Below are 25520 nucleotides of genomic sequence, written 5' to 3'. Positions count from 1 at the left end.
TAGTTTTGCATTACTTTTCTGATCCAAACACGTTAATGCAAGCAAACTTCTGTTAACTTTAGTAACCTATTAAGGGAAATTGCTTTTCAGATCTCTGGGCCCATTCTGTTGTTCTGCTTCATTGAAAAAGTTTTGTAGAGGCTTGTTTAGACTGGTAGGGATTACTCAGGACAGGAGGGCAGTCGGTGTAATGAGACAGGGCATGCTCAGGTTTTGCTGGGGTGGGATGATGCTGAAGGGCAGATCCTGGGCCACCTGGATGACTCCTTTAGCTCACTTGACAAGCAACAGTCAGCTTTCATAGGCATAAGGTATCAAGTATTGTAGAGATGATAACTTGCCTTATTTTTTCTAATTGGCACCAGAAAAAAAAAACAGCAATTGTTTTCCTGAGGAAAAGAATATGTAGTTTCAGTTTGGCAAGTTTTGGCCTGGACTAGGAACCCTCCTCTAAACTTTCTGTCCTACTTTGTATTATTTTCTTATGCGGCTACAATTACTGTACCTTGTGGCTCCCAGGTTCTGACCTTGTAGGACCAAAAATTTAAAAAGACCACTTATGCCCCATTGGGTTTGCTAAAGTTGTAACAACCTGCAGTGTTCCTTTTTGGAGTTCATCCATACACTGCCGTGGAGGTCATACTCGTGATCTGATTGGTTGGAGAAAACACCAAAAAATTTTCTCTCCAGAAACAAACAATAATTTTTTAAAAGATATTTCATATTTTTCATATTTGGTAATTACATTTTCAGAGCTCTTTTTATCTTGAGCTTGACATAGACCATGGATGCATGCTATGTCCTTTGTCCTTTCCATTAATGACAGCTTAAAGATGAAAGAGTCCAAGCACTTTCTGCCCCAAAAGAAACTGATGTGCTACAGTTTAGCAATCTACATTTTGATAATTCTGTGCCTTGAAAGATAGAGGTCCTTTAATGACTGATTTTAATTTAAAAACCCCTTCTACTTATAACTTTATTAATGTTCTTTTTAACACACCTTTTTTTGCAGTATAAGGTCTTTTTAATGACAATGAAAGATATATACAATGTTTATGATCTGATTTAATTCCATTTTTAAATGAGAAAGTTATTAAAACATGAATCATGTTGCAGCTAATAAAAAGTGAGAGGAATCACAAGAGCAAAGGCCTAGGCAGAAAACTGTGTCTCTTTAATGTAGAAATATTTATTGTGAGATGCTATTAAATGGATCAGAGAGACCGAGCTTTTAATACTTTACTATGGCCTACACAGCAGATGTAACTCTATGTTTGCATTTGAGTCTTGCATAAAAACCGAATCTCAGAGTGCTTCAAGGAATTGAATAAAACAAATTCACTCTAAGACAATGAATGAGTGCAAAGTAGGAAATTGCCATTTGCAGGTGATAAAACCTTTGAGGAGAGGCTTTCTAAGCAATGGGTGCTGCGATACAGGCCCACCTGAGAGAGCAGCCAAACCTAGTCTGGGTTTGAAAGCCATGGGGATTAGACTCTGGGGCATGTGAGTGAAGCAAGAAGGAGACAGGAATGGAAAGCTGAAGTAGCCAGAAGTTCTTTGAACTCTCCCATAATTTCTGTATCTTTGGCTGATATGAGGAGGTGTCACCATATAGGTGGTATGCACCAGTAGAGAAGAACCAATAAGGGAGAAGGAGGGGTATGCACCAAGAGGGAAAAGATTTTTTTTTATTATTATACTATAGGTCCATCAAAACCTGGCAGCCTGCAGTGATGGAAAAGATGCATAATATGATAAAGCTTGGTAACCAGCATGTGTGATTGAACAAACCAATGAAGAGATAATATTTGAAAGCTTTACAGCTTGGAAAGCTGTTAGCAAGCTGGTGTCCTCTTCATCATTTTTAATTTTACTTTTACTGCCCTTCATTTGCTTTGACGGGTTGATGTTGCCATGGTGCAGTTGAAATTCTCATAAAAGTGCTGTTACCCTTTCAAGATGGCTATTTTTTCCTAGGCTTTATACCACATTTTATAGTTATGTCAGAAGGTGTACTTGGTTTATGAATTCTCCAAGCTCTGAGACTGCTCTAAAAACTCTAGGTTGCAGGTCAGGCTTGCCTTTTAATTTCTGAGATTTAACAACCACTACATCCATGTATTATTTCCCCACATAATTAGAAAATTCATTTTAAATGTATCCTTTTGTTAATATGAGTAAAAAAACTTCTGCTTGGCCTCATCTTTTTGATCTGTAGTTTCTTTAACAACAATAGAAAGCATTTTTTTTTCTGACTAAAGCTCTGTGGCTCTTTTTTATACTATCTCTCAGTTTTTATATTATTTACCTGATGTAGGCAAATAATTCTAAAAGCTCTTTCTGCTCCTTGTGAAATGCCATTCCCAGTGTTCATAGAGATATTCTCACACTTTCAGTGAAAGTTGATTCATGTCAGATGTGAATTGGTCCCATGATGCTTCTGCAATCACAATTAATCTCCCCTTCACTTGCTCTGTAGCAATTCAAGTAAAAGATCTAGAGAGAGAAATTCTTGTCAATGGTGTTGTGAGTTAAACTTTTTGCAAGATGGTTTTTAAAGTGAACATACACATATCGAAAAACCTGGTAGTCATTAAAGACTGTCCTACATGACCCCTACTCAGTGTGAACAACAGAGCAACTTCACAGCTGGAGTGGAACTTTGGGGTGGGAGAGGATGGAAAGAACCAGAAGGAACTTTTTTGACTTTGCACTAAAGTCAGGAAAAATTGTTTGAGATATATGCCCACTAAAGTCAGCTCATGAGGTTTGTTCGATAATTACCATTTCTGTTGTTTTTTGAAGAAAAAGAGAGTTTAACAGGTATTCTGTAGCTGCCTTTCACAGCAATACTGCTGCTAAGGGAAGGAAGGAAAGTTTCAGATGCCACTCTGTGGAATTGGTATTTATTGCATTCAGTTGAATTAGAAGCAAAATCAGAAGCTCTGATTTGCTGTCTCATCCAACAAACCCTCCTGCAGGGTGCTGGGAAAAAGATAAAGTAATGTCATTAAAGGTAGCACAAACTAATACAGAGATGAATGCAAGTTGCACCCAGACACAACTTCACAAAAACTAGAATTTTTGCTGAAACCTAGTTTTGTCCAATCTCTGGCACTAACAGAAAATTAAATGAGCAAACAACGTTTAAATGTCAAATAAGAGTCAAGAGACAAATGGAATAAAGCACCAAATTGGCATCTTACTACTACAGGTAGTATCAGATAACCAGCACCTAGAGTTGTGAGGCCCAAAACTTGGATATGATTTGATGACTCTAGGCAAAATCTGAATAAAATCTCAGATATTTATACCTTAGGAGACCTATGCTATACTTTGTGTAGTCCAACTTTAACAGGAAGAGCCATTATTAAAACATTTCTCAGCTTTGCTTTTCTTCTGCTTACTTTTTTACAGCATAGTGTGCTGTCCAATGCTGTCATGTTTGTAGACTGTATTTTTGCATAGCACACATGGGACTGATTTATATCCTTAGATAATAGAAGAACCTGGAGGGTTTTTCTGGATTTATTATGCACTGTAGTAGTTTCCCTAAAATTTGAATGATACATTTTAAACTTGGAATTTAAAAGGAAGCTTGTCTTTTAAAAACAGAACATTAGAAAACTGCATCTAGATATGTCAATCATCCAGGTATAGATTTGATAAGGTTACTTCAATAAGAAACTTATATTTTCTCCTGCAAGCACTTGTAATTTAGTGAGGAGTAAAAAGGAAGTGGGAAACAAATGTTCATTATATAAAGGTATTATTACAGCATGAAGTAGCTTTTTTTCTCCTAAGTTAATAGGTTTGTTCCTGTCACTCTTGCCAGAGTCCTGCGCAGGTCTATATTGTTATTTTATTTTAGCTGAATGACAGTTTAAATGTCATTGTAATCATGATGTGTCCTTAAAACTGTATCATTTTGCTTTGGTCTCTTGTTAAATACTTTCCCCCTTAATTGCCTTTTCATTCAACTAGAAGACTTATAATAGCAACCACAGCACAGCTGAAAAACAATTCATTGTACCAGTCACAGACTCTCATAATAGAGGACCTTAATAAGAGCAAGTTCTGTACTTCTTGAAGGCACAAGATAAATTAGGTTCATAGTCCATTATTTGAACAAGGGTATCTGACTTATGGCAAATCTATCTGAAAGAGTATTGTAGAATTGTATTTTATCTTTAAGAAATGTGTTTTCCAAAAGTAAGATATTTGCTTCTGTTGCAGTAAAGGATTTAAACAGAAGAATTTCTCTCTAATGTTTGTTGAATCATACTAGAATGATGAGGTAGAAGAGAGCCATACATCAAACTACCAGTGTTAAAAACTTAGCACTGTATTTTATTTCAGGAGGGAAGGCTGAGCACAGAATGCCGAATGGTTTTGCCAAGAGCGCGTTCTCTCTCCCTTATTTACCAAGCTATATATACAATGGAGAAGGTGACAGCACTCTTAAACTTTTTCTACTGCTGAAATTTACAGTTGTGCACATTTCCTTTTTCTTTTGCGAAGAACATCACACTGGCAGAGCTGGAAACTGCATTTCTCTAACTCTGTGGAACTGCTATTATATAAAGAAAAGCACACTTGTTTGGTAGATTTTTCTGTAGATGCCGTATCAGTTTGTCCTCTTCGTCAAGCATAGAGCTGAGAATGGGTGAAAAGAGAACTCTGCCTTTCTTTGGCTTTGGCTTTTCCTTGCTGTGTGGTAACAGCTCACAAGTATCACAGGTAGTATTTTCTGTGATGTCCATTTTCTAATGAGGAGCCTTCTAATTTAGGCATTGAAATGACACTAAGAATTCATTTCTTGTGTGCCTGTTAGGCATCATCAGACAACCACTGATGTTAGTATGACCTGGAAGGGATTCAGACTTATGGTTTAACATCTGAGAAATGCTATAATGAAATGAAACTTCCTTTACAACATTCTCTGGTTTTGGCTTAAATAATGCAATCAGATTCAATTTTCTCAGGCAAACACGCATTTCTAATTTTTACCACCAAGAGGCCACCAATTCCTTATTAATATTTCTTGATCCATGGCTAAATACACAGAAGATTTGAGGAAATAATTTACTCTTTGTGTAAAATTTCTTCAGGTATAAATGGAGATGAGATTTACTGTGATTTCTGAGCCCATTTTACCAACACCTTCATGCAGCTCCCTCAGTTTCCTTGGGTGGCATGTTAAATTTCTATTCCTGGAGGAGGGACATTTCACATGGAACAAATAGATGAGGTTTCTGGTTTAAAAAAAAAGGTGTTTATTTAAAGTATGTTAAATAAGTGTGATATAATATTTTAACTGACCATTCTTGCTATGTTATCTACTACTGTAATTCTGTTTACAATGTTACTTTCTGAATACTGAGCCAATGACCAGTGCTCAAAGCACTCAGTCTTCCTGGTCCTAGACTGGAAGAAGGCATTCTGTAGACTGACTGCACAGCCATTGAGCTAAATTGGAGACAGGAACGAAACCAAGGTGAGCCAGTTTACCATGGCTGGAATGGGTCTGCAACAAATAGGGTTTCATGACAGCTAACAAGAGTTAAGTCTGGCCATGTCATGTCTTGGATATGACTGTCATATCCAAGACAGCAATCCTTGTCATGGATACAGATTGCCTTCCTAACAGGTGTAGATAATAGACTGGTTAAGTCCTTTTTGCAAAGTAGCTTAGATTTAGAGTAGTGGATGTGTGGTGTTGCAGGCATATACAGTGATTATTGGAAATTCTGCAATAGAAATTAAGTCGGTCAAAACAGGAAGACCAGGAAAAGCCTTACAGCTGCTTTGACCAGCTGTTTAGGGTCCATAGCTGGTGGCTGCCATTTTCCTCTTTTTCTCTTTCCTGGGCTAAATACAGATGTTGTGCTGCTGTCACACCTGCTGCACTGTGTTCTGTTTCCTTTGATTTGCAGGCACAGACTTCTAGCCTAAGAATCCCTAAGTGAAATTAGGAGGACTGTGCATCCATGTGTAGTTATTGTTGTCAAAAGACATCTGATATTTAAAACTTTAGTTTGGGAAGCCATTTTGGGAACAGGCTTCCTTAGTTGTGAACCCTCTCAAATATGCCAGTGTAGATAGTTTCCAAAATGCAAGAAATATCTCCATAAAGATTGCAGCCTAATGTCTAGCACTTTGAGATATTCCAGTAGGAGTATGACTTTTATTAGACTTTCATTAAAGTTTGCTCATGATGATAGAGAGTCTTTCCTTGATTTTCAAATATTAGCACATCTGCTTACAAATATGAGTGTTTACTGTTACCTTTCAAGTAACTCCTTTCTCAGAAGGGATTAAGAGGCCCAGTGATTTAACACAATATCATATTTACAATTAAATGTATCTGTGATATGATAGACATGACATAACTTCTACAACTGAATATTTTACAATAGTAAACACAAAAAATACACAGTATTGTAAGTGGAATAGGGTTGATATCATTGCTGGGAAAAATTTATTCTGTGGAGAAAAAGTAATTAGTGTCAGTTTTCCTTCAAAAACTTAAAAAAAAAATCATTCTCATCATTGTCATATAAATGATATAGACATTAAGGTCAGCATCCTGTTGACCTTACTTTTTAACCAAAATTTTTTACTTTTCTGAATTCTGGGACAGTAATTTTATTCTCAGCTTTTTCTCTTCAGCTGCTACTGCATTTTGAAGTATCCATACCTGGTTTTACATCCAGGGCTTCTGAAGATTGGAGTTTGGGGATCCTGGGATTTTTTCTTGGAAGAAATTTATCATGAGTAGCTGGGTGGATTCTGGTGCAGCTGAAGTGTCGGATACGAAGGCAAATGACATTGCTTAAAAATGATGGCCATGAAATGCAAGTACATTGCAAATCACTCAGCTGCAGAGTCTTGGAATAAAAGCACTACAGGGCTGATGTATGGACTGATGTTGCCATTTAATGTGGTTTCCCAGCAAACCTTTCATAAAATTCATGACTGTAGCTGACCTCTGTTACTGTGTTCCTCTTAGGGAAAAAAAAAAAGGCTATAACCCAGCTCTCTACAGCAGTGCACTGAAAAGTGATGTGTGATGTGAAGCAAGGTGAGGGGAATCATGTTCACTTCACCACAGACACTAAAGGTGAGCCTGTAGTCAAGCAGTTGATTAAATGTCACAGCATATTCGACAGTCTTCCAGGCTGACAAGGTTCTATTCTGACCAGCTTCAAACTAAGAGCCTCATTCAAATCACATTTTCTACCAGCTTTACTCCATTGCCTGTGCTGCTTTAAAAATATTGCCTCTGTAAAGGCAGAATCAGCCATCAGCTGCCAGCAGGTAACACAGAGATTCTTTGTGTTACAGTTAACACAAAATACCAAAAAAACACTGTTTATAATATTTTGCTCTTTTATTAGGTATAGTTATTTGGTTTTTGCTTTATGCATGTCTGTGAGTGCTGATTTTCCCTGAAATCAGCAATTCTGGCCTGTCCTAGAGAGTCTTGGTTTCTTGGGTAAAAATTGAAGTACAGCTTTTCACTTCCACTATAGCTTACAGTCGAGGGACAGCTGCTGATGTATGTTAAGTTGCCACAGCAACTGAAAGTATATGAATGCCCCAGCAAGTTGAATTTGAGGCAAAAAGTCTGGTTGGTTGACATGGTCATGTCTGAACCACCTCCAGAGAGAGCAGAAAGTAGCAGAGGTGGAGGAAAGTGTAATGAAAATGTGATAATATGCAAAGAGTATCTAATCAGAAGGATGATGAGGAATAATTTGTTTTCTTCCTAGCTCTATGTAAAATGATAAATTAAAATCCAAATCTCATTACAAGTTCCTTGTCTTTCAACTTCCCACTCCTTCAAAGTATCTCTTTAAATTGTGAGAGCTGAGATGGTGTAGTCTTTCATATGTGAGATTGATTCCATATTTTAGGAAATGGAAAATGAACTGTTACTGTAAGTGTGCACTTCTGTCACTATTACCAGCTAAAGCAAATTTAGCCCTTCCATTCCCTCAGGTAAAATTAATAAGCAAATGTAGGCGCAATACTTCTGGCTCCATGTGAATCTCTGCCTTTTCTTGTGAAAACTGTTTGTGAATGCAAATTGAGGGCACTGTGTGTCCAGCTCACCTGTGTGATAGTGGCACACCACCTATCAGCAGAGCACACTCGATATGCCTCTCCATAGTCCCTAAAGGTCTGTGGCACAGCTGAGGCAATTGCTTTCCTGTTCCTGCCTCCAATCGTGTCTTGCTGCATGTCTGTGTGTGTGGGTCTGTACCTAAATGAGGGAGGCACAACTGGAAGAAGAAGCAGGAAAATGTTCCATGATGATGAGTTAGTGATGCAGAGTTTACCTGTTGGACAATAAGCCCAAAGGTTGTTTCAAATTAGCTAGCAAAACTGTCCTCCCAGCAGGGTTTTGATAGCATGTGGTGACAACTGCAAGTCAGAGCTTCCACAATTCCACCCAATTTCTCACCCAAACAAGCTGTATGTATAGTAATACAGTGCAGTAGTGTAAAAAAATTTACAATATAATTAATTTTTTTTATTCTGGTTCTCTCTGGACTATATAGTCCCTGCCTGTTATTTTATTTACTCCATAGCTATTCTTGTTTTGCAGTTATTTCCTTTAGATTGTAGCTCTAAGGTCAGTCTAAGGACAAGATGTTCCTTCCAGAGATGAGTTGTGAACAATAACAAGTAGGCTGTGTAAATGCTTCTCTCTTCTGTGTCATTCTGGAAACCTAGCTTGGGGAAAAAAACAGCCTCCTTCAACTCAGAATTTAGATCCTAAATTCAGATTTTGAGGTTGACATCACTCCTTTGGTACCTCCAAGTAAATTACAACAGAGTAGTTACAAGGTGATCCAAAGCCATGCCTATGGAAGTTGTAGTTCTCCAGGCTGAGATTGATTTTTGTAGCCACTAGAGTACAGAGGACAGTATTAGTTGTTTTGGTTTGTTTGTTGTTTTTTTTTTTTTTTCTATTTCAGTAGATTATTTTTTTCAATAATTCCATGCCTTTTTTCCTCAATATTTAAAATATTGTTTTGATGCAAAAACAGTCTTACAGATTTTGCATCGTACTGGAATCATCTGTACATTGCTAGGACATTAATACAAGTGTAAGAGGAAAGGCCACTTTGCTAAGTATTTGCTCCATGAGGGCAAAGGATTTTAACATCCAAACAGAACAATTTATTAATAGAAATGGAAAGAGTACTTGTAGTATCACACTCTGCTCCTCTATCTCTTTCTTCTTCTGGACAATATAAATGTGCTGGTGGTACTAAATGCCTTCATTCCTAAGTGAGTACAATAAGGATTAGTCTTTAATTATTTCTGGCATATGTCCTTTAAATTCAAAGCCTGTAAATCGCAATGGGCAAAGGGTAATATGTCTTAACAGGTTACACCTCCCGAAGGATTTGTTGATTGACATCAAAATTGTTTCCCCTCCCTCTCTTCTGACTGACAGAATGACAGGTGTGAAGTGATGGCAGTGTGCTGTAATAATGTGTCAAAAGACCTTAAATCAAGACTAATGTGGCTTCAACGATAAGCTCCCAAACGTTTGTATGGCAGAAAATGGAACTGTAGGGCAGATTCATCTTGGGACTATTATATCTTTGCACTTTCTAAAAGTGCTTTTTCGTTAGGGTCCTTGGCTGATTACAGGGCAGAGGTTTTAGGAGTATTTCTTTTTACTAAGCCTCTATAGGGAGAAAAACATTTCTCAGCTTACTACTATGACAAACTTACACCTAGTGGAGTTTTTTTCACAGTAACTTTAGTATACATGTAATCCAGAACATGAAATAGATAAAAAACATTTGTTGCAGCAGCTACTGGTGGTCACTCCTTTGGACAAAATACAACATTTACTGCTTGAGGAAACAGTAGAAAGGCAGGGAGCATAAATAAGGGTGAATACACAGAGAGACTCATTTAAGCCACTTCTGATGTTCAGTTTGTGCAGAATTTTGTGACCAAGAGGGAAACTGAGCTTATAGTTGAAAGGATGATAGGTAACTAAATCTGGATTTTATTATACAAGAATGATTCTTTGCATGCATAAATATGAAAAAGTCGACAAAATAGAACAGAAATTGAAGTCCTGTGAAACAGTCAGACGAGAAAGCTCCAGAGACTCTGCCTAAGGAGTCCAGCAGCAGTCTGCCCACAGGGGAAGATGGATCTTTTCTGACCTTCCCAAAGATTCAGATCAGGGCCTAATTCCTCAGTTCCTGTATTTGAAGGTACTTAAGTGGAGTTCTTAAGAGTAACAAATGTTCTACATAAAATAAAATTAAAATAAAATAATTAAAGATTTTTACTTAATCCTTGGCCTCTTATTTCATTCTCAGTATGCTCTGGGACAATTAGTGCAGACAAGAGGCAAAGGAGGCTAGGACTTTACTGTAGAGAACTCCCAGGAATTTTATTCTTCCTTGGAGTCAGAATTTTCAGGGGTGTTTTCCAGCAGGTTTATATGGAAATATTGTGGTTAGCTCTCAGCAATATGATGGCAGATACCCAAAAGGAAGGATTTGTATGACAACAACTGGATTCCTTGTGAGAAAAACCCTTACCATCCTATGGTTTCTGGAAACGCTCTGTTGCTGCTCCAGCTTCCTGCTTTTGTATTTCTTCCTGCTGAAACATTATGAAAAAATTAGAATAGAAGGAAAGCCAAGTGAGGCAAAAATGAAGTAAGTAAAGTTAAATAAAGTAATAAATTGAAATCATAGACAGTCTCATCATTTTAAAACTGTAGGTCAGTTTAAGAAAAAATCAACACGAAAAATTGCTGATTGAAAGCAAAGTGATGGTCCTGAAAACTTTGAAGAAACTTTGTGCTCTACTCCTCTGTCAGAGCACAGCTGGGAGCTATTTCTGATAGAGGGGAGTCTATGCACAAAAAGAGAACTGATTTCAACATTTACCCAAAAATATGAGTGAAATTTGGTGTGGTCATAGGTCAAGGGTCTGTGATCATGGACATAAATTAACACAAAGATTATGAATTAAACACTAGAAGAATTCAACATTAAGACTTCATTAAAATTATTGTTTAAATAAGCTGGCTTGAAAGTAATAGTATTAATAAACATTCCAATTTCTTCAGAAAAAGCCAAACCACGATTCCCTCCTCCTTATCCCAAAGCAAGGCCTAACAAGTGAGCTGCCACTGAATGTTTACAAAACAAGAAATAGATGTTGCTTGAAATTTGTCCCCTTGATGAATAGGGCAGCAGCAACTGAGCAGTGTCAATCTTTCTGCAGTCTCCTATCTACAGCTTTAAGATAAATAACTAAAAAAAACCTCAAAAACCAAAGGAACAAAACACCGACAATCACTGCAGTTTTCAGGGCATTGTATTTAGATGTACATGATCTCTTCCTGCCTCTGTAAACTTCCCCAGTCCATGGGGATTTTCAGTTTCATGGAAGCAATCTCCTGGACCATAATCATGGTCTAGGAGAAAAAATCTGATTCACAGAACTGATTTTCAAGTTAGACTTTTCCAACATGCCTACAATCAATAAATAATGAGGCCACCAGCACACAAAATAAAGCACACAAGCATGTAGTTAGTAATTTACACTATAGACCTTATTCAATGGCAGTACACTGCTAATGGTTGCCATAGAACATCTCCTTTTTACCATCCAAACAGTTCAAAATGCAGGGTTTGAGAACATTTTCCTTTTCCATTTCTTTCCCTTTCTTTATTTGTCTTTTTAACTAAGTCCTTCTGACCATGTTTGTGGAATAACAATAATAACTGAGAAAAATAAATATGTTACAAAAAATTGGCCTTGCTTTCTACCCAAAGAAGATTTTTTCCTTTTTTTTTTTCTTAGAGGTGAAGCTGAGAGATGGTTATTTTGTTTGATTGTCTATTTTAATACATAAAGCACTGTGAAAACTTACAGTGAAGTCTAAACCCTCCATCCAATCAGCCATTATAGGAAATGTTTCTGTTGGAAAAGATGGTAACATATGAAAATATTCCTAAATCTCATTTTTCCTCTGAAGCATTACTTAACCCTCAGGCAATAAATTTCACTGAACTCACTGAAGTGAGAAATGGACCCTTTTAATAAGGCTTTTAACTACACATCTTAATGAAACTTAAACAAATGGTGTCCCTGCCACTATGTTGGCTGCATGTGTGTTTATGTATACTATGTAAGAAGAATAAATATTTTTCATATTTAGAGATTTACTGTTCTATGGTAATTTTCAAACACCACTGGAAAATAAACAGACAATTCTTTCTTTTTAATAACCGCATTTTGCCAGCTTTCTTCTTTACCTGAGTAATGACCACCAGGAGAGGCTTCACAGCAGCTTATTTTGTTCCTAGATCCAGAAAAATATGTGCATTTGCCTACAAGGACAGTGTGCATTTTAAGGTACATTTTTTTATTTGACTAATTTGTTTCTTTCCTTAAAGACAAATCACATCTCTGACCTGTGACACTGCCTAACACGTGCTGTGTGCTGTGCAAAGGGAAATTTTCTACATCCAAGCATTCACTTTGCATAAGTTAAGGCTCTGCATGCTACTCTTGTCCCCACTTCTTCCTAATTTTAGTGAATTTTGTGCTTTATAAAACAGGCTGTTTCAAATATGAATACATCTGTGTGTCAAACCCACCCTCTTCCCCACAAATACAAATCTGAATATGAATGTCAGGACCCGTGCACTTGCCTCGTTTCTGCATGAGGCATTCTGCCCATCTGGAGAAGTGATTTGACTTCCCGGCATTGCATTAGACCACTGTCATTAACGACAGAGGTGTCATTTTGATGTGATCTGTGAGGCAGTAGAAGCTTTGAAGTTGAAAGCTAGAGCAGACATGGATAAATTGTGCTCGGAGTATGCTGCTATTGCACCATTATTGCTGGCAATTATTTCACCAAGTGACACATCTGATGAAAAGTCATCCGCCTTGCTATGGAAAGAAACCACAGATCGCTGGAGCACGTGGTAGATCTGTCGATTTCAGAGTGGGAGAAAAAGCTCATTAGCTTTGGCCTGATCATTCTGCACCAATCATGAACTCTTTTGCATTGTTTCCCCCCCATTTTCATGTTTTCAGTTGGTTTCCTTTCCTGATCTAGCACTTGTGCTTTTCTGTTTTAATGTTTGGCCATTTGCTATCTCTTCTCCACTCCATTTTCTCCAAAATATCCTTTCTTAAGGATGTGCCAAATATGCTTCCTGCTTTTCTTACCCTCTCCCTTAACAATTCTGAATAATCTTTATTTCTTTGTTGGTCTCATAAAACAGGGGTTTCAGAACTTTCTTTTAATCTGCAGAGTATGTGAAATCTAACTGCTCAAAAAAATTATCAGATTACATGTAATTAAATTTCAGGTTAACTTTAAACATGGAGTAAAGGTTTGCTCCTTCAGCTATGCACCAGGGGCAGAGTTCTTCAGGGAATTCATATTGCAGGGCTAGTAGCAACCCTTCAAATAAACTTGGTGAACAAGAAACAGGTAAATGAAATCACATTTTTAAGTATGTAGGGTAAGAGGGTGAGATAAAAGGACATATTTTATCATCAGATTTTTACATGACTAGCAAAAAAACCCCAAAACTACAGTGTAGATAAATCAAGAAAACAATTACATTGCTAGAGGACTTCCTTTTCACACTAAAGGATTCTGGGCAAATCACTCAAAAGCAGAAGTCTAAGGAAGAGAGGCATGGAAAATTAGATGTGTCATAGGTTTTGGAGATTCTTCCTATTTCTAAACTGAAAAATAACTTTGTTAAAACAAAAGCTCATGTTCTGTGCTTCAGTTATTGTATTTCCCTGGATAGGTGAGCTGTAAAAGAAGGTGGCCTTAAGCCATCCCCCTTACCAAAACGTCTTTCATCACAGTGTATCAGAACTGCTCTTCCATAAAGGAATCACAGAATACATAGATTCATTCCACTTAGACTGAAATTCTTGCTTATCCAGTTATATTAGTCTCCCTTCATAGACAATCAAGACTCACAATCATCTTCAAAAGGCATTTTTTTTTGTTAAAGAGCTGCTGTTTGTTGGAAAGAACATGGTCCATGTGCTTACTAAGCATGCTAAAGGTATTAAAGAAACAAATATTCTCTGTGAAGCCTGGTCAGAACAATAGGTCACTGTCCAACAACATGTGCTTTACCAGGGTTCTGCTACTGAGTCTTGGGAATTTAAATCTTCAAAGTCTTACAGACAGTATTATTTTTGCTCTAAATTAATGGTCTTGTTCTAATCCTTATAATTATGTCTTCACAGCATAGCCAAGAGACAGGTGATTAAACTGACTAGAGAGTCTCTGTCCCACTCAGAATAGGCCTCCAGGTCAGAGGTGTATTAATGAGAGAATGGCTGGAAGATGATGAGCTGATCCTGCAGCCTCCAACAGCACTGAATTGACTACAAGGGACTCTATAGAAAATAACTTCCAGCTAATAACTGTACAAATCATCCTGCAGATACAGCTGTTATCAGGGCTGCAAGCATTCCTGTTGTTTGTTCTTGGAGGAGCCCGTGTGGTTGTATCAAAGCCCAGACCAGGTACAAATTCCCCGGTGGTCACTGTGAAGCACACATATTTTAAAGGTAGAGGAATCAAATTTACATCAGTTTCTTCCAGGATTCATATCCTGTTCCAGAAGAACTGAAAAAGATACTGTTTTGTAGAGAGCTTTTCTGATCAGTATTCTTGATGTGTATCCTAGTGGTAGGAAGTAGCAATAATCATAATAATATTAAAACTACCACATACTACGAAGCTAAATGTTAAAGGGGATAAAGCTAAGCATGTTCTGTGTTCTGTGGCTAGTACCAGATACTATTTACAGTAATAAAGCATGCTGGGCATGTCATACACTGAACCCTTTCATTCTGAAAGGGATTTCCAGGCATATCTTGGGTATTTTTAGCAAAAGTAGATGAAAAACATAATTTATAACAAGAGTAGGTTTTTTCTATTGGTTACAGAGAAAGTTTTGATTTCCTAGTTGCAAGCAAAGGGCATGAGGGTAATAATTGACTTGAAGAAAGAATGTGAATTAGAAAGGGCAATAATACTTGGAGCTTCTCCGGCTGCTGGAGAGCAGTGGGTTTCCTTCTGGCCAACACAAAGTTTTCAGTGAGATTGGACACGTCAAAGCAGGTTACAAACACCAGGCTGTTGATTTCCCTAAAAACCACTCTGCATATATTTGACACACATTAACAGATCTATTTCTCAAAAGTCCAGCTACAAAAAAATTGAATCAAATGGCTGCAAGGAGTTTCATTGCTTGGTGCCCTGATCTTCCCTGCAAATTCTTTGAGCAGAGTCCAAGTATGAGAAAGACCTGTAAAACCTAGTAATGTATCCTTGCAGAAACTGATCCAACACTGCAGGGAAAGAGGAATTCTAAAACAGCTGGTATATGTAAAAAGTATTTATTTGTCATACTTGCCATTTATACAAATGACTGGATTACCCACCTACCCAAACTTCTATCTGCATCCATATCCCCTCAGTAAACCTCTCCAGATCAATTGTCACATGTAATAGTCTACACACCTAATCATCTCTTATTTTTCTCCTTCCAGGTTTCCTTGCCAGTGCATGGACTTTTAAATAATTTGATAATTTTCATAACCTGCTTGTACTTGATTCTCTAATATACTGTTTTTCAAGAAGCAGTTCATCAGCGTGGGTGACTGCATGGTAGCCCAACCTGAAAACTTTCCAGGTTTCCTAAATTCCACTGTCTTGCACATGTTTATTATAACTTCATAGCAACTATGTCCATATACAGAATAATGAAAGGGTGGTTTTTTTCATTATCTGACTAGAATATTGCTGAAGAAACAATGAAGCTTGTGTATTATGAAAAGACAGAACAGGGATCATGTGCAGTGGGGGGATAGGAAATTAATTTTACATAACCCTTCAGTCTATCAGAAGGAAAAGTTATCTTTGAAACCTTCTTTTCCTCAGTGGGAAAGTAATATATATGTGCAAATCATGAGTTTTCTTGGCTTCTGTTGTCACCAGAGTTATCTTTGAAGTAAAGGAACAGTCCTGCTTCCATTAATTCCAAATATTAAACAACTATGATACTGAATTTCAAAAATGCTTTGCATTCAAGCTGTTCACCTGGAGTGAAGGGCTACCTAATTCAGCCTGCACACATGGATTATGCATCCTACTTGTAAAGTCTTTGATCCATGATAAAACCAACTTTTGTTGAACTGTTTTGTTTTGCACTGTATCTTGCAATGAATGCTTTTTGATATCTGTATTTTATTTTGTCTGATGTTTAAAAACAGCGTTTACTGGATAACACTTGAATGAATGAACTGAAAAATGAACAGATATGTTTAAAGCTTCTCAAGAGTCAGTGGTTTCAAATGCAATAAAATATTTTACAAGTTGTTACTGTGTTTTGATTTCCAAGACACTGGGGAGAGCCTAAGAAGACAAGGATGTTGGAAAGAGGAGTTTCTTCATCCAACAGGAAAAGAAAGTGGAAACTGAATAAAGTTGTAAAAAAATTAAGAAGTGCTCTGGAGTGTTCATCCTCTCCATAATTTCCATTGGGATATTTTGAACTCACTCTCCTATTGACTGTAATATTTTTTTTGACAGAAGATGTCTGGTTACTGGACACTTGTGTCTCATTGGTGAAAAAAAAAGGGAAAGTAAAACCTGGCAAACTAGACTCAGAGGTAGGTGGAAATTTTAGCATAATGAATGTTTTGAAAAAAGTATAATAATCTGTGTTTTAAGACCTGTGGACTGGGGGAGGGGAGTACTTTTTGAAGTACTTGTACTTGTCACTCAAGTACATACAGCCAGGAATCAAGCTTAGGATCATTGATTGCCCTTACTTAGAAATAGGTCTGAACGTCTTCTGTCTTTGAAGTAAGAGAAAATTTACAGCCTTTTTTAAAATAGATTATTTTTCCTTAGAGGCTTCAGGTGGCAAAGGGTGGACTTGTGGTAAGTAAGGGAGGACTGAAAAGAGACTATTTTTTTTTTGGGAGTGTTTTTTTTTCTTTTGTTTTGGGTTGGGCTTTTTTTTGGTGGGGGGGCTTTTTTGAGAGGTTGCTGGTTTTTGCAGGGGGAGTTTTGGGGGTTTTTTTGAGGGGAAAGTTTTTTGTTGTGTGGTTGGGTTTGTTTTGGTTTTGGGTTTTTTCAGTTTGTTTTGTTTTGGCTTTTGTTTTTGTTTGTTTGTTTGTTTGTTTTGTTTTGTTGATTTTTTTTTTTCTCTGGTTGATTTTGGGGTGGTTTTGCAGAGCTGAAGAAGATTATGGCAAATACTTGACCTTGCCTTTGAACTGAGGCAAAAGTTTGTCACACAGCTCCCTTGTCCCTCTTGTGGCACTCCTCCAATTCACAAAGCTACATTTTTGAAATCACCTCCCTAGCTTGGACCACATATTTGAAATTAAAATAATTTTTTAAAAAATTAACATAAAATTGCTATAATACAGTTGAAATATTTTGAACCTAGTAGGACTGCCTCATGGTCCAGAAAAGGTATTAGCAGCCTGTTCATTCACTGCAGGTACTTGCTAACTAAGATTACTATATAATTTTGGGGGGAATTGCATAACATTCTGCTCAATTTAGTCTTTGTGCTGATGAGTATCAGGGCTGTAGGTACATAAGAAAACAGCTTCATACCTTAGTTACTCTATGGCCAGGTTTAATTTAAGTGTTTTTAACAGCAAGTGGTGCCATCTAGGAGCCAAGACCCTAAAAATATTAGTAGGTGGTGTATTAGTATGTATAGATATAAATATTCATGTCCAAATGCACACATATATATCCATATATGTCTATGTATGGATAAATGCCTCTTTTGTGACATGGAACCTTGTGCAGGAAGCAGACACGTGATTTAACTGGTGATGAAGAATGACCAGTTCCATCTTAAAATGAGTACCTGTTTATGGTGCATTGTATGACTGTCCATCACTTCCTCTTATTCTCCTTTAGTAATTAAAAGTCAAGTTTACTAATTAGTGCCTTGCACCAAGAAGGGATAAGGTCAAGGAGTTAGATCTGAAGTAGACAGCTGCATATAGATATACTGACACAGAGTAGTCCTTTCATTGAACTCTTGAAGAAAGGCATCACAGTTTTTATGGCACATAAACTTCCTTCCCCAGGGAGAGGGGCTAAGGATGGTCTGGACAAATGGACTCAGTGAGAGCTGGAGCAGTTTGCTCTACTGACATTGGTGCAGATCCAGTTTCTTACATAGTTCTCTACAGTCCTGCTCTATTACTGTCATGCATAGATTCTCCTCCTCCCCCAAAACCATTCATATTTGCTTACAGAGCAATCTGTGTAGCCATTTTATATCAGCTTCTTTGTGTTAGAACCAATTGACTATTTGTACTTTTGGGGGTTTCTCAGATGCTTAACTGAGTGCTTTTCAGAGTTCTGCTCCTCTTCTTTCCTCTCCATTATTCAGAATCAAGCAAGGTTTATCAAACTGTGATTGATTACAAATCACTGTGGTGATACTGCTGCGCAGAAGATTAATGATGTCAACCTTAATGACAAGGTTATTTTATAGCAGAATGCCAGCCACATGCACAGATTCCAAGGACTGTTTATTCTTAAGCCTAAAACCATACAGTTGCATGTAGGGTGATACCTAATTCCATGCAATGGAAACATAGTCCAAAACTTGCAGATAAATTTTGAATGTACTGATCATGAGAAAGTAGAAAATCTTGGGCTGTTTAGCAAAATTATCAATCCATCTTAACCTGACCTATCAGACCTAAAGGTGATATGAAATGGTCTGTTCAACCATGTAAAGTAGCTAATTTAAACCAGACTTTGTCTGTGTTTAACTACACAGTTGGTGTTAGGGTGCCATTTGTTGCAGAATGGTGCAGAATGACTCATTTATAGTACCACAGCATCCTCTATTGCAGCTGATATTAATGATTGTTAGCAAGGAGCTGATTCTGGAGTGTAAGCAAGAGAGAAAGGCTGTTGGGTTAGTCTTCGGTCACAGTATTAATAGTATTGGTTTCATGAATGCAGTAATATTTATGACTTGGTGATACAAGTTACAAACTTTTTTAGAAGAGAAGAAAGAAAACACAGCAATATCTCCTTCTTTTAGAACACAAATACATAAATTTTAATCTGAGAAAAATACAAAATGAAACCATGTACAAGTTATGTACAAACCCTTTTTACAGGACGATATATTTTTCACTGGATATTACATATGACAAAGTCAGGTAGATCATTTCTGAGCACCAGCATTTGTTCTCTCTCACCAACCCATGATGTTAAAAGTAAAGTGATGAAGTCGTACTCCTTTTTCTTGATGAACTTTTGAGTTAAGATACTAGCTGGTTCTCAGTCATCTCCACTTCCAAATTATAACTAATATAGACATATGAAACAATCAAAAGATATTGTATATATGCATTTGCATGTGTGTGTTTTTTCTGAAGGAAGAAAATGGTTTCATCGATTTTGAATTCTACATTAATGTGAAAATTTAAGTAATTTTTTTCTTTTTTTTTTTCTTTTTATCTTGACAGAGATTAGAGTATTTGCATTGGCTAAGCATGTGTGTCCCAACTATAGGACCATAACAGAAGCAGATTTATTTTTAACTGATTGAGATAACTTCTGCTGACATTCTTGTTTGGTTCCTACTAGTTATTGTCCAGTCAACAAAATGCTCATATGCCACATTTTTTGTTCCTGAAAAATTTGTGGATTTTATTACATGTATTCAGCTGCCTATATACTGTGTTCTGGGTTGTTTAGCTTTTTTACTTTATAGAGATCTCCTCTAAAATGCATTGACTAAAGCAGTAAGAAACCTTGTCTCAACATCATAAAGGTTCTAATTAGATGCAGCTTTACTGTTTAGCTTCCTAAATTAGATACTGCTCTAAATTAGACCCAAAGTAACAAAAGAAATACATTCTATTTAATATTTTCTTCATTTTCCCTACCCCTTCTCCTTTTGGCAGTTACCAGTAACACAGCCCTGTGCAGAGCAGATAGAGCAGCAGTCCTCACTACTGGCTCCAGTGGAATTTACCTGCTCACACAGAGTGCTGCTCAGAGGCTGCACAGCCCCAACGGGGCTGCATGCTCTGGACAGAGAGAACCTGTGCAGAACAGATCCATTACTGACAGAAATATAGCTCTGATAAATCCTGGCACAGATTTATCCATGCTATAGGCCCACATACCATCCTGGGCGTGCCAACAGCAGAAGAGCTACTACATTCCTTTCACTATTTCAGATGGGGCTGTAGCCCATACCCACTACTTTTGCTCAGCATGAAAATACTATAAATGCAATATTAGGAGACCTGGTGTGCATATATAATTCGTTTTTTAAAAAAAACTATTTATCTTAAGCCTGTGATTATTCAAGAACCTTTAGAATTAATAAAACAATTAATTAAAATTAAAAAGGTGCTTGTTTGTATGTTGCTGATTTCAGTGGTTCAGATGGCACAGAAAATAAAAAAATCAGAAGGATAATGAGTTCTCCTTTCCTCTGATTTTTTTTGTGCATTTGCCATTGACTATGACAGATATTCCCAGGCTGATCCACTGTAACACTGGAACAGATTTCTGTTTTCACTTTGTCCTGTTACCACCTTTCACACACTTGGTTATTTTATTTAATCACATTCAAAACTAGAAATGAAAGGCGAGGCACACACTTCTTTTGGTGCTGAAGAAATTCACAATGATAACAGCTGTAAAAACAAAACATACAAACACACACACACACACACACACACACACACACACACACACACACACACACACACTGACCTCAACATGTGTTCATTTCAAATACGGTGGGATCCAGGAGCCCTTAGGATCCTTACATAGCCCTTACTCCTTGAAGCCATTTAAGCACTTGCCCTGTGTCCCAGCTTGTGCCCATGTGAATCAGCTAGTCCAGGGCAGTTTTTGACATTTTTATGGATTGGCCAGTGAGTGGCCAAGCAGTGAAAACACAAATTATTAGCCATTTGTATATTATTGCTTTTTTTTTTTTCTGTCATGTATGTTTATTCATCAGTTTATGCAACCAATTATTGCAGTAGTTGTTAGCTGTAGTTTAGACACACAAGCCCCCAGAAAAACCTGAATGAAAACACATTATTTTACTTTCTCCTTCTCTTTCTACTACATGAAGAGTTCAAGAAATGCAAAGTCTTCCTTTGCAGGTCAAAAATAACCAACCTCATCCACCACCACCCAACAATGCATAATAAAAGGCTACATGCTTTTTCAGTGTCTCCTATACCTTGCTTGCAAACTACATTTGCCCTTTCCTGCCTTTGGCTGAGGCCACTTAGGTCTTTTCACATCCAGTTGACCATGCCTGGCCCAGATCATGGGGTTTGTATTTTCTGTCCCATGTATTCCCTACTCTTGGGCCTACTGATGCTGATTTGAAAGACAAGGTGTTAAAATATCAATGACAGTTTTAGAATGCTTTTTAAAAGTACAAGAAAATGTTTTAATCTTATTTTTCCCTATTAACAAATACATCATATACTTATTATTTTAAGAGGAACCACACAATCACATTGAGGTGTTAAAATTTGCATTTAGACTATGGGTATCTTCGTTTCTTTATACCTTAACTTTTGCTGTGCTTGGCACTTGCCACCAAATCTATCAGAGGACAGTTTTATCCTTTCATCTTAAAGCTCATGGGCTTCAGGGGACAAATTAAAATAAAGCCAGCAGACTTCCTGGCAGTGGGGGAGCAGACAAGTGCAGGGCTGTGAGGAGGGCCAGGAGCACAGCCCAGCTGCAGCAGTGAGAGAAGGCTCTGCAGCATAATTCCAGTGCATCTCTCATAAAACTCACCAGGATGGCTGGGTTTTGGTCAAACCAAGTGGAAATAGCAGATAAAAATTCTTCCATGTGCTACCCTGCAAGTAATTATTTTCTTCTTTTTTGTGCCTTTCTTCACCCCAGCTCAGAGAAAGTAAAAATGATGACATCTTCTTGTGAAGACTCTATTGAACACATGCACACCCTGTACATATGTGTGTGTCTGTACCCACATATACATATGTATGTGTGTACCCACATATATATATGTGTGTGCATGTGTGGACATGCATGTATGCAAACACACACAGAGACACATCATTTATCCAACACATGAGTTGCCAAAAAACATTCTATAGCCTGTATCAGTAGTGCATGCAATTAATGCCAAAAAATCCCCCCCAAAAAAACAAAAACAAACAACCAAAAACCCAAACAAAAAACCAGAAATCCTCCCTACCCCACTTTTTGGGTTTTTTTTAATCTTTGCCTTCTGAGACAGGGGTAAAAGATATTTATAAAGACCAAGAATTGATTTCTGTACCAGTCATCATGTCATCTGTCAGCTGTCACTTAGGTCCCTTTCCCAGCCTTTTCCCAGCTTTGATGTAACTTCATATATCCATTTATTGGTGCTGGCCTTATTGTAATTTTTAATCACTGATTATCAAAGATTGAAACAGGTTTTCTATCTGTTGCTCTATCTAATTTCCAGACATCAGTCCTGCATCTCTGATTTTCAAAAAGGAGTAAGAAAATATCACTGATTTTAGCTTTTCTGTAAATAGGAAATGTATATCCATAACTCCACCTGTTTCTCTCTGTGTTGTTTGCTCTCTATGGGTGTTGTTCTATCCAACCATTGCATGGGGAGCTCTCTGTGCCAGAAGAGCTCATGAGTGTGTTCGGGTCTTGTCCTTTATTTATAAACAATGGCATGGGATTTTGGGGTGTGACAGTTAAACTGGAAAGAGACACACACAGACCTAAGCAATGTAGGGGTGCTGTATTTGATTTATTATTATGTTTTATCCAGTGAATGTTCACTTCTAAAGGAAGGACACTCAGAAGTGGCACTGTATATTATAAGATATAATGTTATATTCCCCTATAGTAAACACCAGTCTTCTAAGGAAAAATAAATTAAAATTCATATGTATTTGATGAGGTTGAACACAAATTTCTACAATTCTCCTGTACTCAGAACCAGCTTTTTTCATTCTGGTTTAATATGAATGCAGTTCATAAATGAAAAAGGAGCACTGACTTCAAAGAAAAGGCTTAACATGACCCAATGCAGAAACTGGATGTAAATTATAATGTGTCACTAGCTGAAGCAGCATATGTTGGAAGAACTCACTGGAATTCTCTTCTCTTTTGGGGACTGTGAAATGCATTAAACATGCATCTAAATAATAATGAAAAACTACTTGTATTGTTTTGTTACTCTGTAGGAGAGTGAAATATTTTAAACAATCCAATTTTACAGATATCGTATTAACAAGTCTCATTATTGTCTTTAAATAGCTATTCTACAAAATGTAACAACAAAATAGTCACAGTCCAAGAAGTCACTCCAGAATAAAGCCTATTAGGTGTTAGTATGGTTATACTTGTACTGCAGCCAGTGGACAAACATTTAAAGCTGAGATAATTTGGCTTAAATGTTGGATTACATAGTGGACATTGTTGTTTTCACAATAAATTCATCATCTGCTTTGTATTTGTTTGATTCACTGATATTTCTCTAATGATAAAAATACCACAGTATGTTTAATTTTGGTGTTTAACAATTCTGCAAAATTACAAAGCCTAAAGTTAACTTGCACAATGAAAATCTGCTTTTCCTGATGACTCTGATTTTGTGGTTTTGGTTTTTTGTTTCCCTACTATCACAGCCTTTCTCTTTTTTTTTTTTTTTTCTTCTTTTTGTTTCCACACAATTGTGTCAGATGTTGCTTATTTGAGATAGAGAGAGTAACTAAATAATTTAGAACATAAATGCTTGGGTGGGTACATACTGCAGCACAGATATGAAACATCACATTTTTGTCTGATGGCTATAAAGCTTGTTGGCAACTTCGTGAAACTGCTGAAACAAAAGGCACCCATCAAAGGCCTTTTGCATGTTAGCATAATAAATACATTCATCACTTTTATTATTTTTATTTGGTTATTACTGTACTTTTGTGTGTGGTATCCCAGGAAATTAAAATTAAATAAAGGAAAAAAAAAATCAGAAGAACAACTGCTAAAATAAGATGTTGCTTATTGTAGGAATTAACTGAGGACAGCACATTGTGAGTTTGTAGAGCTGAAGCTAAACCAGTTTTTATCTTTATCTGAATTAATCAAAAGGAGATTCAGTGTGCCCTTTACCAGGGTATGAGCTTTCACCAAAGTGCAAGGATGTGGAGCTAAATCTATACATATTAGGAAGAATTTGTACCACCTCAGGCCAATGAAAGGCTATCAGCACTTGTGAAGTAAGGAAGTAACAAAATGTGGTAGATGAGATGGTTTATAACTGACACTTCCATGCACTATTTTCTGCACTCTGGATAAAATCACTGTAACAATGGCAAAAGAAGAAGAATTGCCAAGCTTGCCTTCCTGAAATTAGCAACTGCTGATGGCTAATGGGAAGTGGAGTGCAATTGCCAGATTTGCCATTTCCAGCCCGTGGCCCTTGGCGGGGGTGGTGCCGTTCCCTGTGCCCGTGTCACAGCGCGTTCCCAAGGGTGTCCCCGTGTGCCACCGTGGGAAGGGGCAGGGACAGGGGGGGGTTACTGCACCTGCTCACAACTGGCAGTCAGCGTGATCTACATATGTTAATAAAACAAGGAATATTTCAGAAGAATGTTACATGTACAAAAATATGACTTTCAAACTCTGAAAATAAATAAGTTCAATTTATTAAGAGCTGGTGTCAATGCTGAACAAAATACACACCTTCCAATAAAGAAACATTTTGGTGAAGTGTAGGTTTTTTCTTTTTTTCTTTTTTTTTTTTTTGATTTACTAAAATACAAGTTGGACCTTTTTTTTCCTTTTTGCAAATATATCATTTGTCTCCCTTAATTACATATCCTTATAACAGTGACCATCATTCTCCTTTAAGCCAAAGACTGAGGGTTTGTTGAATTTTTTTTAATTCTTAGGAGTCTGGCCACATATGCCATTTTGTAAGGGAAAATACTTAACAATGAAAAAAAAAAAGAAAAATATATTTTTTCTAATAAATAAAAATAATTTAAAATGCTAGAGGCTATACATGACTAATTTTGATTATGTTCATTTATAAATGAAATAGTTTCCAAAATACGTGGAAGCAATATTAAAGGCAGACAAACAAAGATCTGTCTACTTTATTTTCCCATTAAGCGTGCCCTTCTTAACTTCTCCATCAGTGGTTCAGCAAGTAAGAGGAATAAATGTCACATCACCATTCATGAAGTTTGTCAGGCTTTATAAAAATAGTTCTGGCTTCGAAGGAGTCAACATTCATCTTCAACTTCTCGTATTGGTGGTATCAAGCTGCTTGTAGATTTATATTGATTGATCTGATTGGCCATGTGAGTGCTCATGGGCTTGATTTGAATGTTTCTGGGGTAGGCATTATCCGGCTCATCTGTAAACCATTTCTTTTCTG

The 25520-nt window shown here is 37.1% G+C and overlaps 2 protein-coding genes across 63 annotated transcripts in view; one reads left to right on the top strand and one right to left on the bottom strand.

Annotated features, from left to right (window-relative positions):
• Positions 1 to 23972, top strand: part of LRMDA (leucine rich melanocyte differentiation associated) — a 728564-nt gene extending 704592 nt beyond the window's left edge. For 14 of the 15 annotated variants that reach the window (XM_077784575.2, XM_085583481.1, XM_085583463.1 and 11 more), the window contains one exon: positions 1 to 23972. This exon is cut by the window's left edge. The gene's annotated coding sequence lies outside the window, so the exon portion shown is untranslated. The other variant, XM_085583451.1, reaches the window with a different exon arrangement.
• Positions 19143 to 25520, bottom strand: part of KCNMA1 (potassium calcium-activated channel subfamily M alpha 1) — a 428996-nt gene continuing 422618 nt past the window's right edge. For 30 of the 48 annotated variants that reach the window (XM_085583432.1, XM_085583417.1, XM_085583419.1 and 27 more), the window contains one exon: positions 19143 to 25520. In XM_085583432.1, the coding sequence (XP_085439558.1) occupies positions 25366 to 25520 (155 nt within the window). In that variant the 3' untranslated portion in view covers positions 19143 to 25365. The other 18 variants (XM_085583412.1, XM_085583425.1, XM_085583435.1 and 15 more) reach the window with 1 other exon arrangement.

This window comes from Lonchura striata, chromosome 6 (assembly GCF_050655825.1).
Source record: "Lonchura striata isolate lonStrDom1 chromosome 6, ASM5065582v1, whole genome shotgun sequence".
Classification (NCBI taxonomy): Eukaryota; Metazoa; Chordata; class Aves; order Passeriformes; family Estrildidae; genus Lonchura; species Lonchura striata.
This window is presented reverse-complemented; position numbering and strand designations above follow the sequence as displayed.